Here is a 14511-nt window from a genome sequence, read left to right as displayed (position 1 = left end):
TGAATTATTATGGTGAGAGTCTTATGACAATATCAGCAATTAGGCTGATGGCAAAAGAGGATGTTTGGGATATTTTCAGGCTGCTCCAAAAATCCTGGATCCGCACCATAACTTTCATTACATTCTGCGAAAAAAAAAAGTCTTTATGTGAAAATGATTGCAATATGTTTCATAGTAAGATTAAACTAAACAATTAAGCTATTCTGGATTGGTTTTCACAGAGCCATCTGTTTGGATGTTTCCTCAAACTGGGAGCCTAATCAGCTATTCATATGTAGACTGTCATTGGGCAAAGCAGACCCAAAAAATGAGATGCCTCCAATGAATCGCAATCACAGATTTGTGCCAGAATTTCCTCGACGCGCATGGCGGCTCAAAAAAAAAAAAAAAAAAAAAAAAAAAAAAACATTCCCCCAGCCAAAATAAAGCGAACACATGTCCAGATTTTATGATCATTATGTTCAGCTACTTAATGAGTTGATCTTTTGGCATTTTCTGCATCACACTAAACTGGCTGGTGTGCTAGCACAGATAGAAGCTGATTATATTGAGAAAATAATCTTATTTTGTAACAAACATGGCTGCAGCGCTATGTCACATTTGTTTGAATTACACGCAAGAAAGACTCAAAGATTGGAGAGGGCTGAACTGGGACTGACGACCAGCATCGTAAACACAGACGCAGACGACGTAAACATGTCACTAAAATTCAAGGCCGTAAAATGCAACTGAACGCTGTCTTTCTCACAGGAATGCTCGTGTTTATGGCCTTGAATTTTCCACAGTGACAAAGACAAAAATGGAACATACCAAGCAAGCAACATTTCCACTTTTCATCCCCAGACACAAAGTGACACCTTAGCACTTCAGCACAGGTCTCCTCTGACTGACTACAACAAGCTCTTTTCACCTCTTTACAACATACTCCACTTATGCAGGCTGTTCTTTGTCATTTTGCATTTAATAGCATCACTGATAGATTTCCCAAACCACCTTGGCTGATTGCAGATACCACATTATTTTCCTCGATTCTGTTTTTCAGGTTTGGCCCTCTGGGTCTGTGGAACGAGCAATGACAACAATAATCATTCTTCCAGCATAATTAACAACACTTTTGTGGGCTTGGAGATCATGACCGGCAATCATTCTGGACTAGAGGTGCACTGATTACACTTTTTCTCTCCAGATACAGAGAAACAATCCAGTACCAGTGTTTTTTTAGTTTAGTTTTTTTCTCACTGTGGGAGAGAAAACACAACACAAACAATGTTGGTGGTAACGCATTATAAGTAACTTGAGTTACGTAATCAGATTACTTTTTCAAGTAACTAGTAAAGTAACGCATTACTTTTCAAATTTACAACAAACTATCGGAGTTACTTTTTCACATTTATTTGACTGACAGCTCTCCTGTCCCCATGTTGAGAAAAATCGAGAGTAAGTGCAAAGGCGTTGTGTGTAAACATGATGGTTATTGTAGTTCTAGGCTAAATGTGAGCATTTATTCATCTCACTGAAAGATTCAGTACTCCTCAAAATGAAAATAAATCAGTCAAATGCAAAATCAGAGTACTATGCAAACCTCCAATAATTAAATGTTAAATAAAACAAATACTTTTAGGCATTTAATCTACCTTTATTGACCAATGTTTTGCTGCTGACCTTTAATTCAGATAAACCATGAGCAAAAATGACTGGATTTTTTCTCCTGCGTCCTATTCCTCCATTATCCAGAATGGCAGCACAGCACAGCAGAGCTGCGCCCTCTACTGTTCATGCGTTAATTTGCATTTGCATTATTTCAATTTTGGTATGAAGAGGTCTTTACAAAAAAAATAAACAAGCCCAGCACAGGTGAGAAAAAGGCAAAAGTATTACTTTCCTTAAAAAGTAACTAAGTAACTCAATTAGTTACTTTTTAAGGGAGTAACGCAATATTGTAATGCATTACTTTTCAAAGTAACTTTCCCCAACACTGAACATAAATATGTCTGGACCAAGGGTTTTATAATTATTAGTCTCATTTAGATATAATTTGGACCCCCTTCCAAAATATGAAGGCAGTTATATACTTAATTTGATTTGAAGTGTGATATAAAAAAAAGTTTTTTGCATAGTCAATGTACTAAAGCTAAAAGAGATTATAAATAAAACTTGAGGCCAACCCCAGAGTCAGTGATCTGTCCAACAGAGTAAGCCATTTATTGGAAAAAAGAATAAAGTAACGTTTGCAGCTAAATTTGGTTAAATTTGTAACCAAACGTGACACACTGGTTTGAATATGCAGAATGAAGAGGAAGGGCATATTTTCTATGAATAACAACTTCACTTTTAGTCTGTTCCTCACAAAGATATCAAATGACAAGTCATACGATAATACTTTTATATTAATAATACTTTTATGATGATCAGTCACGTCTGGTATCCAGGTATTGGATACCAAAAGAAAAGTGGCTGGTGGAGTTTCGTGATGGCACAGTCGCTGATAGCGAGCATCATTTATGGTGTGCAAATAAATTGGTGATCTGCTACAGTTCCTGTGTGAGTGTTTGGATAGTACATTATGTATTTAATTTCAACATACAGGAAAATGATATGTCCGTAAAGTCAAAGCAAACAAACTGAGCAGAATCTCTACCACACACTGGAAGAAAGTGAGAAGAAACAAGCCCACATGTAATGGTCTTATATAATGAGTGCGTGTTTGTGTTTATCACTGTGTAGCTGAGTTGTACGTTGACCTGTAGAGTCGTAATGAACAGTAGCTCGAGCCACAGAGCTTGTCTCTTTAGATATGCACACATGATATGCAATTAAAAACTCCATTCACATTCCAGTGAGGCTGTCAATCAGAAGCAAATCCTTTTTGACAGTAGCCAGTGAACCGTGCCAGCTAGCCACTGAACAGGAACTCAAACAGTAATGGCTTTTGTTACCAGCAAGACCAAATTTGGATGCAATTAAGTTGACCTTAAATGAGAATATATTGATATTGTGGAGACAAGACAATAATTGGATCTCTTCTTTCAGCAAATGTACATTTCGGTTTATTAACTGGCAATTGGTTTAGCATCTGCTGCAAAGATAACATTAAGAAGTCACTAGTAATATGAAATGGTACGTCTGTACCATAGACTGTAAAAAAAGATGGACGACATGCCTTCACTTTCTTCCATTGACTTAGGTGAGGCCGCCGGTGTTCAAATATGGCACTGATATCTTGGGTCTCGAGTCAAAAAGTGTCAATCATTTGCAAACATATCTGCCAAGTGTTGTTGGTGTGGAGATGTCATCGTATGGAAAAGCATCAAGAAAACAAAGTCACATCAATGATGTGCAGCTCTTCTTTGTGCTGATGTGCTTGGAGCTTGACCTAGGCACAACACGAGCAAAGATCACAGCCTAGGCAAACATCTCACATTTATGACAATCCACCCATGTGTGGCCGGCTGGTGTAATGTTGACATATGCTGTTGACATAGGAAAAACTCTCAGATAACCGTCAGTGGTAGGACATCTCTGTTTACAGGGGGAGAGCAAGCCATTTTTGGAGTCACTGTACAATGCTTTCAAAACGATTCAAACATGAAGGTGTTACAGCCCTAAGCACTGACACCTGTTTATGGACACTGACATCCACATAACTTTTAACAATTCAGTAAAACTCTAAACATAGCATTTTTGGCTTTCACATTCTAAAACTTTTATAGCAATCCATGGCACTTTCACAAATACTCTTTGATCAGTTAAAGGATGAGCTTAACTTTCAGAAAAGTTGATCAACTTGTTTTATTTACTGTGCATTTCAAATGAGGTTTGTAACCAAGTTAATACAATTTAGAGTTTAAAACCAGATTATTAACCAGAAGATTTAGTAATAATTAGTAATTTTATATTTAAAGGTGCACTGTGTAAATTTTAGCAGCATCTAGTGGTGACGTTGTGAATTGCAACCACCCACCGCTCACCCCTCCCTTTCGAAGCATCTGAGACAGCAGAGAGTAGCTAGCACTCTATAGCGAAGTTTGTCCGTTTAGGGCTACTGTAGAAACATGGCGCCGCAAAATGGCGACTTCACTGTAAGGGAACCCGCTGTGTATCTAGATAGAAATGGCTCATTCTAAGGTAATAAAAACATAACGGTTCATTATGTAAGGTCTTTATACACCACTGAAAATATAGTTATGTGGTTATTTCTGTCAATAGATCCTCGTAAATGTTACACACTACACCTTTAAAAGAAGAAACAAACAACTAAATAAAGATAAATTAATTCAAGACAGAATTTGATGTGTGTAAAACTATATTTTCCATGCTATGTTAAACATATCTGATAGATCTCTTAACAAAAACCAAAGTGGTACACCAAAGTGTACCATATTCATGGAAAGTGCCATATGATTTGTATTTATATGCTTCAGCAATAAAGATTTTGGATTTTTGTACAGCAAACCACTTACCATATGACATCAGGTGAACAATACAACATCAAATACAAACAGACTGCAGCACGCATTGATTTCCTCTCACATTTAGGAGTGTGGTTTGAGCAGTGCTCTAAAGGCAGAGGCAAAAGGGGGGGGGGGGGGGGGGGCTGGGTTTGGGGGGCATGAATGAAATGCCCACTCAGTCTCACCCTGTCATCACATCACTCTTTCTGAGAAGCAGTGACCTGGTAAACAGAGATTACCAGAGCCATAGCTCCTCTCTCCGAGTCAAATCAGCTTCCACTTTCAGTGCTCAGATGATAAGTCCGTTAGCTCCTTTTGTTAAAAATGCACATGCGTGTAATGATCATTGCAGCTGGAGAAGAAGGACTTTGGAGGGGGCTGGTCAGTTTGAGAGTGGGGTTTGAGTAGTGCTCTTGACTGACAAACACAAAAGACAACGTATTATGTCAGGGTCGACATCCTGGGACCCTCTGACATCCAGGACCACCAAAGATCTCAGTAATTTCTACTTAATTGAAAATGCCTGTGGCTAAGACACGCACACAGCAGACTTTATATTACAGAGCATGGCCCATGACAGCAATACATATTTGAGATATCTAATTTCTCATCCGTTTTTAATGTAATCTCCTTAAGAGCAGGAATGTACTAAGACTTAAAACACATAGAAGATTCAGGAGACTATAGTCCAGGGCTGTCGTTTTGTAGGTTTTCAACTGACAAATGTTAATAGGTGTCTGTCTCGTGACAAAATGCAAAATAATAATTAAAAAAGCCATCTGTTTGAAGGGTAAAAAAAATGTGCGTCAGTAAAAAAACCACAGGCCTGTTTTGCTCACCAACTCTCTATTATTTGCTCTTGCTCTTAAATGCACAGGCAATTAAATCCTCTTTTATCAGCCTAATTCATTCACACACTGGGAAAAAAAATGTATGTAGGATTTACTTTTATGCTAGTAAAATTCACAAATAATAAACAGCAAGTAACGTCGAGTTACATGTGAAATTTTGAAAGGCTGAAATAGTACTTTCGAGTACTCTTGTGTCACTTCTGTTGTAAGCATCACTCAAACCTTGTACACTGTAAAAACAAATGATGATCAATAAGTTATGACGACACATGTTTTTACATTTTAATTCAACTCATTTTTCATTAAAGCCAGTTTATTGTCATTTAAGTCGAAATGGTTGGTTGTATACTTCAAAATTTAAGGCAGCAACTTTTTTATTTACAGTGACAAAATGATTCCAATGAGTTAGATCAGACTTCTGCTATCTCATCGTCTGACAGCGCACAATGTCACAGGCCGTAAACAAGCAAAACCTGTGAAATTTGGGAGCGTATGAGCTCTCGCCATTCCTTAAAACCACATCAACGGCAGACTTACAAGACAATGAGTCATGCGTAGTGTTAACAGCTTGCTTGCATTATCTCATTGGCTGTAATAACTTCGAGCCTGCAAACTCCATTAATGCAGCGACTTGAGCACCAGCTGAAAGTCATTAGGCATGAAATAAATCATTCACTTTGATATAGGTCGGTTTGAGAGGAGTAGTTTTGTTGGCCATTAATGGTCAGGGGCTACATCTCTGCCGGTTTTCATAATCCCAAACAGACTGTAATCCAATCTCTCCAGAGTACCCCTCAAGACCACTCTTGACTTCCTTAACAGCAGCACTCATGTAAAGCGCACATCAGAGGTGCAGATTCAAAGGGTTCTGTACGGGGTCTTCGAATTCAGATTTAATTGCCTTTGCATTTATTTGCATGGGAAACACTTTCTGAGCAAAGCAACACAGTGTAAAATGCCCGAGCAGGTAGCACGATAAGCACAGGGCGATAAGAACCCAACTGTATAGCGCAGGAAGTGTGGAGCATTAAGTTCAGATAGTGCGTGTACAAAGTTGCTGGGTCTTTTTAATCCTCGCAGCAATAACTTCAGGCTCCAAACGCGTACCTTTCCCCGCACAAAAAGCATCGCGCTAGACAAACACAGACTTCCCTGCATTTACACGTTTTGCTGAGCTGCAGAAAAATCCACAACAAAGTGCACTGCGACTGAACGCTTTTAAACCGGCATATGTCTCTAAGGCTCGGAACTAAAAATCCATAGCGTGTGGATAAAGATACAGTGCTTGTTTTTATATCTTTCTGTCCACATCAAACAGAAAGAGTGCGGACCGCAGTCTTCTGGGATCTGAGCAGAGCAGGTACAGGGAGGAAGGTAATCAGAAGGGGGTCTATGTGCACAGACTGAATCAGTCCCACTGGCAACGTGACCCCCGTTTAGCCACATACCATCAATTTCTGTCTATTTGTTCTGGAGATACCACACACCACTGTCACAATCTCACTTGTTTGCTCTGCTGTGTCCCCCCCGCCACAAACCCCCCCCCCCTCTCTCTCTCTCTTTCTCACTCCTCCTCCCTCTCTTTCTGAATTGCTAAGATGAAAAATCTCGAGTGGAGTTGATATAGGCTGACTTGCCTCTGCAGTAAAATTACACTATATAGATTATATCTGAAAGCCCTTCCCCTCCTTCCCTCCCTCTTTCTTTCTTTCTTTCTTTCCTTCCTCCCTACCCCCGCCAACCCCTCTTCCCTGGTTTTATAAACTCAGCAAAGATATTAACAATTTACTGCTTCACATCAAAATTACATCCAACAAATGAATCACTGAAACAATGCAATGAAAATGTGCTTTCAAGGATTTTTTTTTAAATAAGGTCTGTCACTAAAAATGTGATTAATCCATAAAACATTTCACTGTGTATGTGACTGCACTTAGACATGGATATGAGACCTATGGCAGTGAATCAAGAAGCATTGAAAGGAATAATACAACCCCAACCCCCACTCTATCACCCCACAGTAACCCTACCCCCTCCTCATTCACACACACACACACACACACACACACACACACACACACACACACACACACACACACACACACACACACTACCCCATCTCTCTTTATCCTGCGCACATGCACTACACACAGTAACAGCACCATCATTAGGAGAAATGGAAGAATACAAACCCCACATTTCTCTGTTGTTCCACAGGGAACTTGAAGGATACATTAAAGCCGTAGGTACCATAAAACACAAATATGATGCGAACAGCATTAATAAACATACACATACATATGGTTACTATTTGTTGTTTTGTTCGTGTTGGGTAAAAGATAGTTTGTTGATGCCTACGAGTTTGGGGCTGTGATATGATGATGAGCAGGTGTTTTTGAGTAAGCGAGCGCTACTTCTTGCCACCAACTTAAATAGTGCGATCTAATTATTTGCATATTATTTACAGTCCGCGCGCGGTCTCTATGACAACCCGTAGAGGCGCTTTTTAAGTTCGCGACGTAAAAGGCACGTGAAAATACTGATGTGCGCATTGAACAGTTAAATATACAAACGTTTATATTAAGAAAAAAAAAGAAACAATAATACTTATCAAACAATAAACAAAGTCACCAGGTTTGAAAACATTTTTGGTCTCGCGCTCATTCGCTCCTACTTTCTCCGACTCACTGTGACAGTCGGTTGAAGTAACGTTACAAACTTTGAACAAGTCCTCAACAGTAGTCATTCAGCCAGGCAAAACTCAAACAGAACATATTAATGTAGAGCATGCATCGTGAAATGTAGCTTTACCTTATTGCAGTACGGAGAGTCCGAATAGTGTGACTGTCCCAGTCGGGAAGGATCTGTTGCTGATGGTGGTGGAGGTTGAGGATAAAATCTCACGTCCATTTCAGTAAAAACATCAACCGGCCCCTATTGCCTTTCCACTAGAAAACCGTGTTCCTTACTTACTCAGAAATCGCAACGTAAATAAGAGAAGGAGCAAACTGAAGACTGAAAGAGGCTGTCTATTGCGCCTCACATCCGTTCCGCGGTTTTCGCAAAAACTTTTATATGAACCTTTACCTCAGTCGTCTTACAATAAAGAGATACCGCGGAAAAAAGTGCTCAGGTTGAAAGGGAACAAGAGCATCTGGTGAGTCTGTGTTGACTGCTGTGAGTAGAGATGTGTATCTTCTTGGTGCAGCTGTGGCTCAGAGTAACTGCTCTATGGAGAGAAGCGAGCGCTTTGCCAATGTTCTCACACAAAAGACTCGCAAGACACGCGGCTGTAGCGCGGAGCGGCCACAGGGGGCGCTGCGACGTGCGCTCCTGCTTCAGGATTTGCATCACTTTGCGTATGATACTGTCTGAACATATGGTGACGGTAGATTCCGTTTAGCTGTGCCAGTATCGCTCTTCAAAACGAGCATATTTTTGACAGGGGTGTCTTTCACCGCATTAGAATATATTATAGTGAAATGGTAAACAAGAGTCTACAGCAGTGGTCCAATCTGTGGGCCTGCGTGTGACCTCAACAAACTTCCAAAGTGGAACACAATGACTTAAACGATTTAAAATAAGTTACAATAAAACAATCTGTCTTCAATAAATGCACAGTTATATTAAACTCTGAAACAGGCTAAAAAAGAAAAGTAAATTGTGTAAACTGGCATATATCTTTCTTACGCTGTTTTTAGACTTGCAGTTCTTGAAAGTTATGGAATCATCCAATGAATCACTATTAATTGTTTTAATGTGTTGACACTCCTATGAGGTGGCTGAAAACCACAGTTTACCGATAGCAGTGGCAATCCTAAATAAACGGAAACTGTAAACTGGAAGTGATGTTACTGTAAGTTATCCATCCCTTCATACCAACATATAAACATCCACTGCTGGTTTTTCATTTTTCCCCTCTCCAATCGCTGCTCCTCCACTCTGTACCACACATAAACCCTGGTCTCGAAGCCCGCTACCTGTCAGACAACAATGAAATAAAATAGGTGGAATATGTTTTTTTAAAAGTGAAGAATTCTGAAAAGATTAGGTTGCTATTTATATTTTAAATGACATAACACTGGATCATCTGGGCCATAAATGATAAACCTATGGTTTTTCAATGCTTTGTCCAAGGACCTATTTTCTAAAGTTTTTTTTTAAAGTTTTTTTTATGATAAATACGCAGTTGATTCTCCCTTAATAACCAAGCAAAACATTAATTGACTTTGTAAATGTGACCACTGTTTATATATTATTGTTTTATTTATTTAACTATTTTTTATGCATGAATTGAAGAAAACAGAGACTATCAATAATAGTTAGTTTCTGAAATAATTTGCTCCTCCGTAATAAGGAGAAACAATCTCAAATTGCAGGAAATCTCAAGAAACGTGTAGCCTATAATCAATGAAGATGAACCTAGTTATTTTATGGCAGCTATAACCAAAGCTGCTTTTACAGAATTAAAATAGAAAGCTGACAGGCTTCACTACTCGCTTCAGACCTCAGCACATAGTCTATTAAGCAGCTCTGTGCACAGGCATAAGATGGGCTTGGGCTATTCCGGATTTTTACTCTTAGAATTCAAGATATGCATTCATTAAGACATTGTGCGCTTGGTCATGTTGCAAAATTGCACCACATGAAAATAGGCTACATGATATTGTATCTATATATCTATCTATCATTTGTTTGGGAACCAGGTTATCAAAGCTTGAGAGGAACACAAAAAAACAATGGCATCTAAGACGGAGCATAATGTTTTCGGCGGGAAATGAGTAGCCCATGTTTCCTCAGACAAATGGAATGGAAATGAAGGAGGTGCAGGTGGTCCTATTTCTTGTCAATTACATTGGAGAAATTGGCATTATTCATCATTTCTCATATTATGATGATGATGGTGAGGTTGATGATGATAAAGATACGCCGTGCTGCTGTTGGTATAATGTTTTTGGCAATGAATGTACCAAAGCAGAATGTATTATTACAGTGGCCTTTCTGCATCAAAAGCCACAGTAAAAGAAAGTCTGCTCTGGTTCTGTTTGGATACAGGCCGTTGAGCGTTGAATGCTAGTGCACACAACAGCTCGCTTTTTGTGGTCAAAGTCATGTCAGCATTTTTTTCAAAGGCTGTTAATCTCTGAACAATGTGTGACTGGCAGCCAAAAAAAATGGCTTCATGACATTCTCAGCCATAAAACCTAACTTTATTCTTTTATTATTGAAAAGACGGGCTACAATAGTCTAGCATTATGCTTCCAAGAGACAAATGTTGAGTTTAACAGTTTCACAACCTTATAGGCCTATATGAATCTCATATATAAAGTTCTCGTACAGTGAACAGGTAGCCTGATGAATATGGCAGACAATTTCAGAGCTGAAGAAATTTTAGAAATCATTAACATTTAAGCTATGCTGACATTTTGTTAAAGAACAATATGGGGCCCACATCGGGTGAATAAATGTACAATGAGGTTTCTATTCCATTAACCTTTGAGTATCAGCTGGCATTTGAAGCATTGTGTTGGCAGACTAACACTCAGCTATCACATCACGAGAGAGCTCGTAAATAGACTTATTTCAATTGGATGACACAGTGTTAATTTATCAAATGTGGAACAAGAGGTGAACAAAGCAGGACGACTGGGATATTAGTTGAAGAATTTGTTCCGTTTTACTCCCCAAACACTGCCAAACTATTTGTGGATGAGGCTTAGGGTGTTCGGTTGGAGGTTGTTTCCATGGGGAAGTTCCATTTTAGTCAATATGTTATTTCAACGGATGTACACAGAACCAAAAATCAATAGGATTTCACAATGTGAAACATCTGATAGAAATATAACCACCAGTGTTAAACCAACTTCCTCAAAGCTGAAGTTCATCAGAATTCAGAGATTCAGGTCATTTATAAAGCGCACGTTCATCAAGATCAAGTTAATTCACTCTGAATTAGGTTCAAAATTTGTGCCAGAGTTTGGGTTTGAACTGTGGTCGAACAAAAAGATTCACATTCTTTATTTTTGTTGCAAAACCCAGTTTGTTCAGAGGTAGTTCCTATGAGCAACGGTTTCTCTGATTGCCTATTGTTTTGTCTCTTGTGTATTTGAGAGAGAGCATGAGCATGTGCCGGTGCTGGATACTCAGAATCATAACTTTACCTCAGAAACAGGCATCTCCTGAATGTTAACTTCCCATCCCCCACCATATTACCTATTAAGTACATTCAAACAACCCCCTTGCACACACACCCTTCCCCCACAGAAATGTAAAACCTCCCCCATGCACTGTGCAGTTTGATTTGTGTGAATATATGTATAGTCACAAATATACTATATATTTAGCAGACACTGCACACACACTCGGTGGATTAATGCAGTTTTTAGTTACTTTTACTTGATCGAATCCTTAAAATTACTTTCATTGTGACCTGAAGTATTCAGGTTGATTCAGTCATATTAAATAATGCTTTTTGGCTCAAATAAAACCAGTTACTTTAAATGTTACCGCATGAAGCACATTTTTTAGGTTTCCTGACAATTTTTACAGTGTACTTGCTGTCTTAAACTTTACACATAATAGCTTCAAGATATAGCCAGATAATCCTTCCAAAGCACATTGACTCGTTTTTTCTTTAATAAATCATAAACATTCGCACATTGTTCATAACTATTCGATTTCAAGAAACATGATTTTCAACAAATGCTTTTATGACATCTTACTTTTTAAATTGTCTCTGAGATGCAGGGGAAGGTATTAAAAATGTATTTGTGCTGCCTAGAAAAAGACAGAAACCCCTAGAAAGAAAGAAACAAAAGAACTAAAATGAAACATTGTAATGCTAGCAAGTGAATTTAGGTATCACAATATATGTACAGTAAGGAAAATGGATTCATTTTGATTAATAAATTATTAGTGTTTTTAAAGATAAACAGTAATTGAACATTATATATGTATATCTCCAACATTTAGACCTTATGTAGCCCGCCCCTTTTCAGCGCAGTGCTCGTTGTGTTCTGTCTTGTTTGCATTTTCACAGCACAAAGGTCTTACGGATTTATAAATGAACCGCTTGTTTTAAAATCTTCTCAGTCTACTGACATTTGTTATGACATCTGCTTCAAACATTACAATGCTCATGATAACTTTCGTCAACTTTACAATAAATCCACTTCACCAGCTAATTATTCTTCAACAGCGATGCCAGTATACAGAGCTATTCTGCAAAAACGCAAGTTCTATATGGCTGTGTTCACCTGCAAAAAAAATCTCTTCACCAATATAGCAGGGCCGTAAGCACTATACACTCAAAAAATGTATTCATTATTACTTAATTTTACATTTTAACTTAATTTAACTTAAAGGGATTAATAAACAGAACTGCACGCATCTTGCGGAAGAACATTGCTGCCGGAGCTACTTCTCTCTGTTTATGTCTATGGCGAGTCACGCAGGGACTGTGCTCCTCCGCAGCGCCAATATAGTCCCAATTTAAACACTTATTATAAGTGTACCATAATGATTCAGGGTAAGACAAAAACACGGTTTGGAAAATGGATTCATGTTGTGCATTATATAATTTTTGTAAATCTTGAACACAAAAAAATGTTTTGGAGCAAGTATATAACCAGCTAGTGTTCAATACTATCTGCTTACCTTAGCTTGTAATAATGTTTTTAATTCCAGTGGTACTGGTGGATTTCCACGGGAAATTCAAGCATATCTTTGCGTCATTACGTCACATCTGTACACATAAAGGTGTCCCGGCTAGTGGGCTATATTGTGTGTGAGGATGTTGGAGGTGGAGATTTATAGCCTTTTCTCACAGCACTTGATATAATTAAACGTATCAATTTGATGGCAGATCCAGAAAGGTTCAAACGACAATCACCAGTAACAACTGGAGATTCACCCGTTGTAAAATGCAAAAGACTTCGGACTTTCGGGGTGCGTCTCAATCAGCTCCCTAGTTCAGTAGTCAGGGCACTGATCAGGACATAAGTCAATGGGCTGATTCCCTGATCAGTGCCCTGACTACTGAGCTAGGGGGCTGATTGAGACGCACCCTCGGAGTGGCTACAGAAAAAAAGAGACTTCAACCGGGCCCATGCGAAAACAAGGATAAAAATGGCTTTTGAAATGTGGCGTGAACTCCGTGTTTTAAAGGGTGTTCAAAACGGACGCAGAGACCACTTTTTTCTGCTGGACAAGACGTTTCAATGGTTCAATTATGTAACAGAAGCACACTTGTTCGCTTAATTCATACAGTTACAGAGTTTTCTTTGTTGTACCTTTCTCGTTTTGCTATGTGCATTATGGTAAATATCAATTATTTTGTGCTAGCTATGAGAGGGAGCAATTCACCTCTACTCCACATTCATTTGTTGGTATATGACAGTTAGAAATTAGACTGCACAGAAATGGAAACTAAACTACAGGTAGCCCTAATACACATTAAATGTCGTCACGCTATGCTGATGTTACATTACAATAATGTATAATTTGCACGGTTTGACGTGATATGATAAGCGATCGTTAGATTTAATAATCGCAATTTACTGCAATGCTTTTTTTCCCCTTAGTTGGTCAGAACAAAAGTGGATGTTAGCTACTTACTGGTCAAACAGTAGAATGTGATTCCGAATGACAGTATCCACACCGGCGCGGTGACTGACAGCCGCACATTCTCCTCAAAACATTGGATTCCTCCGCGCTGTGCCGTGCCGAGGCACAATTCACGTAAAGTTGATAATTCCGCGAATAACTGCAATTGCAGATTTCTCTCGAACAGAAATGGTGACAGAGGAAAAACTACGGACTGCACCTTTAAAATAAAAGTTTTTACAAACAATTGAATTTAGTTATTATAATAATAAATCAGTTTAGTTGGGCCAACACAATTAAGTTGGTTTAGGTCAACTTACTTTACACTATTAAGTTTACTTTATTACATTAGTAAAATATGTTGGTCCTACTTAATTTTTTCTTAAAGGGACTTAAAGGGATAGTTCACCCAAAAATGAAAATTCTGTCATTAATCACTCCCGCAAGAACTTCGGTATAGTTCAACTTTGGAACACAAATGAAGATCTTTTTGATGAAATCCGAGAGCTTTCTGTCCCTCCATTGACGCTTCAAAAAGTTAATAAAGAGATCGTAAAACTAAGCCATATGAATTGAGTGGTTTAGTCCAAATTTTCTGTTCTGTT

At 38.5% G+C, this 14511-nt stretch overlaps 1 protein-coding gene across 4 annotated transcripts in view; it reads right to left on the bottom strand.

Annotated features, from left to right (window-relative positions):
* Nucleotides 1-14511, bottom strand: part of tox (thymocyte selection-associated high mobility group box) — a 103986-nt gene that overhangs the window by 52975 nt on the left and 36500 nt on the right. The window contains exon 1 of one of the 4 annotated variants that reach the window (XM_079819966.1): nucleotides 8114-8579. The exons of 2 other annotated variants lie outside the window; for them this stretch is intronic. In XM_079819966.1, coding sequence (XP_079676092.1) covers nucleotides 8114-8212 — 99 coding nt within the window. In that variant the 5' untranslated portion in view covers nucleotides 8213-8579. Of the gene's footprint in view, nucleotides 1-8113; nucleotides 8580-14511 lie in introns of those variants that run through there. One more of the 4 variants, XM_079819967.1, reaches the window with a different exon arrangement.

This window comes from Gobio gobio, assembly GCF_949357685.1.
Source record: "Gobio gobio genome assembly, chromosome: 6".
Classification (NCBI taxonomy): domain Eukaryota; kingdom Metazoa; phylum Chordata; class Actinopteri; order Cypriniformes; family Gobionidae; genus Gobio; species Gobio gobio.
The sequence above is the reverse complement of the archived record's forward strand: the minus strand, read 5'-3'. Positions and strand labels throughout refer to the sequence as shown.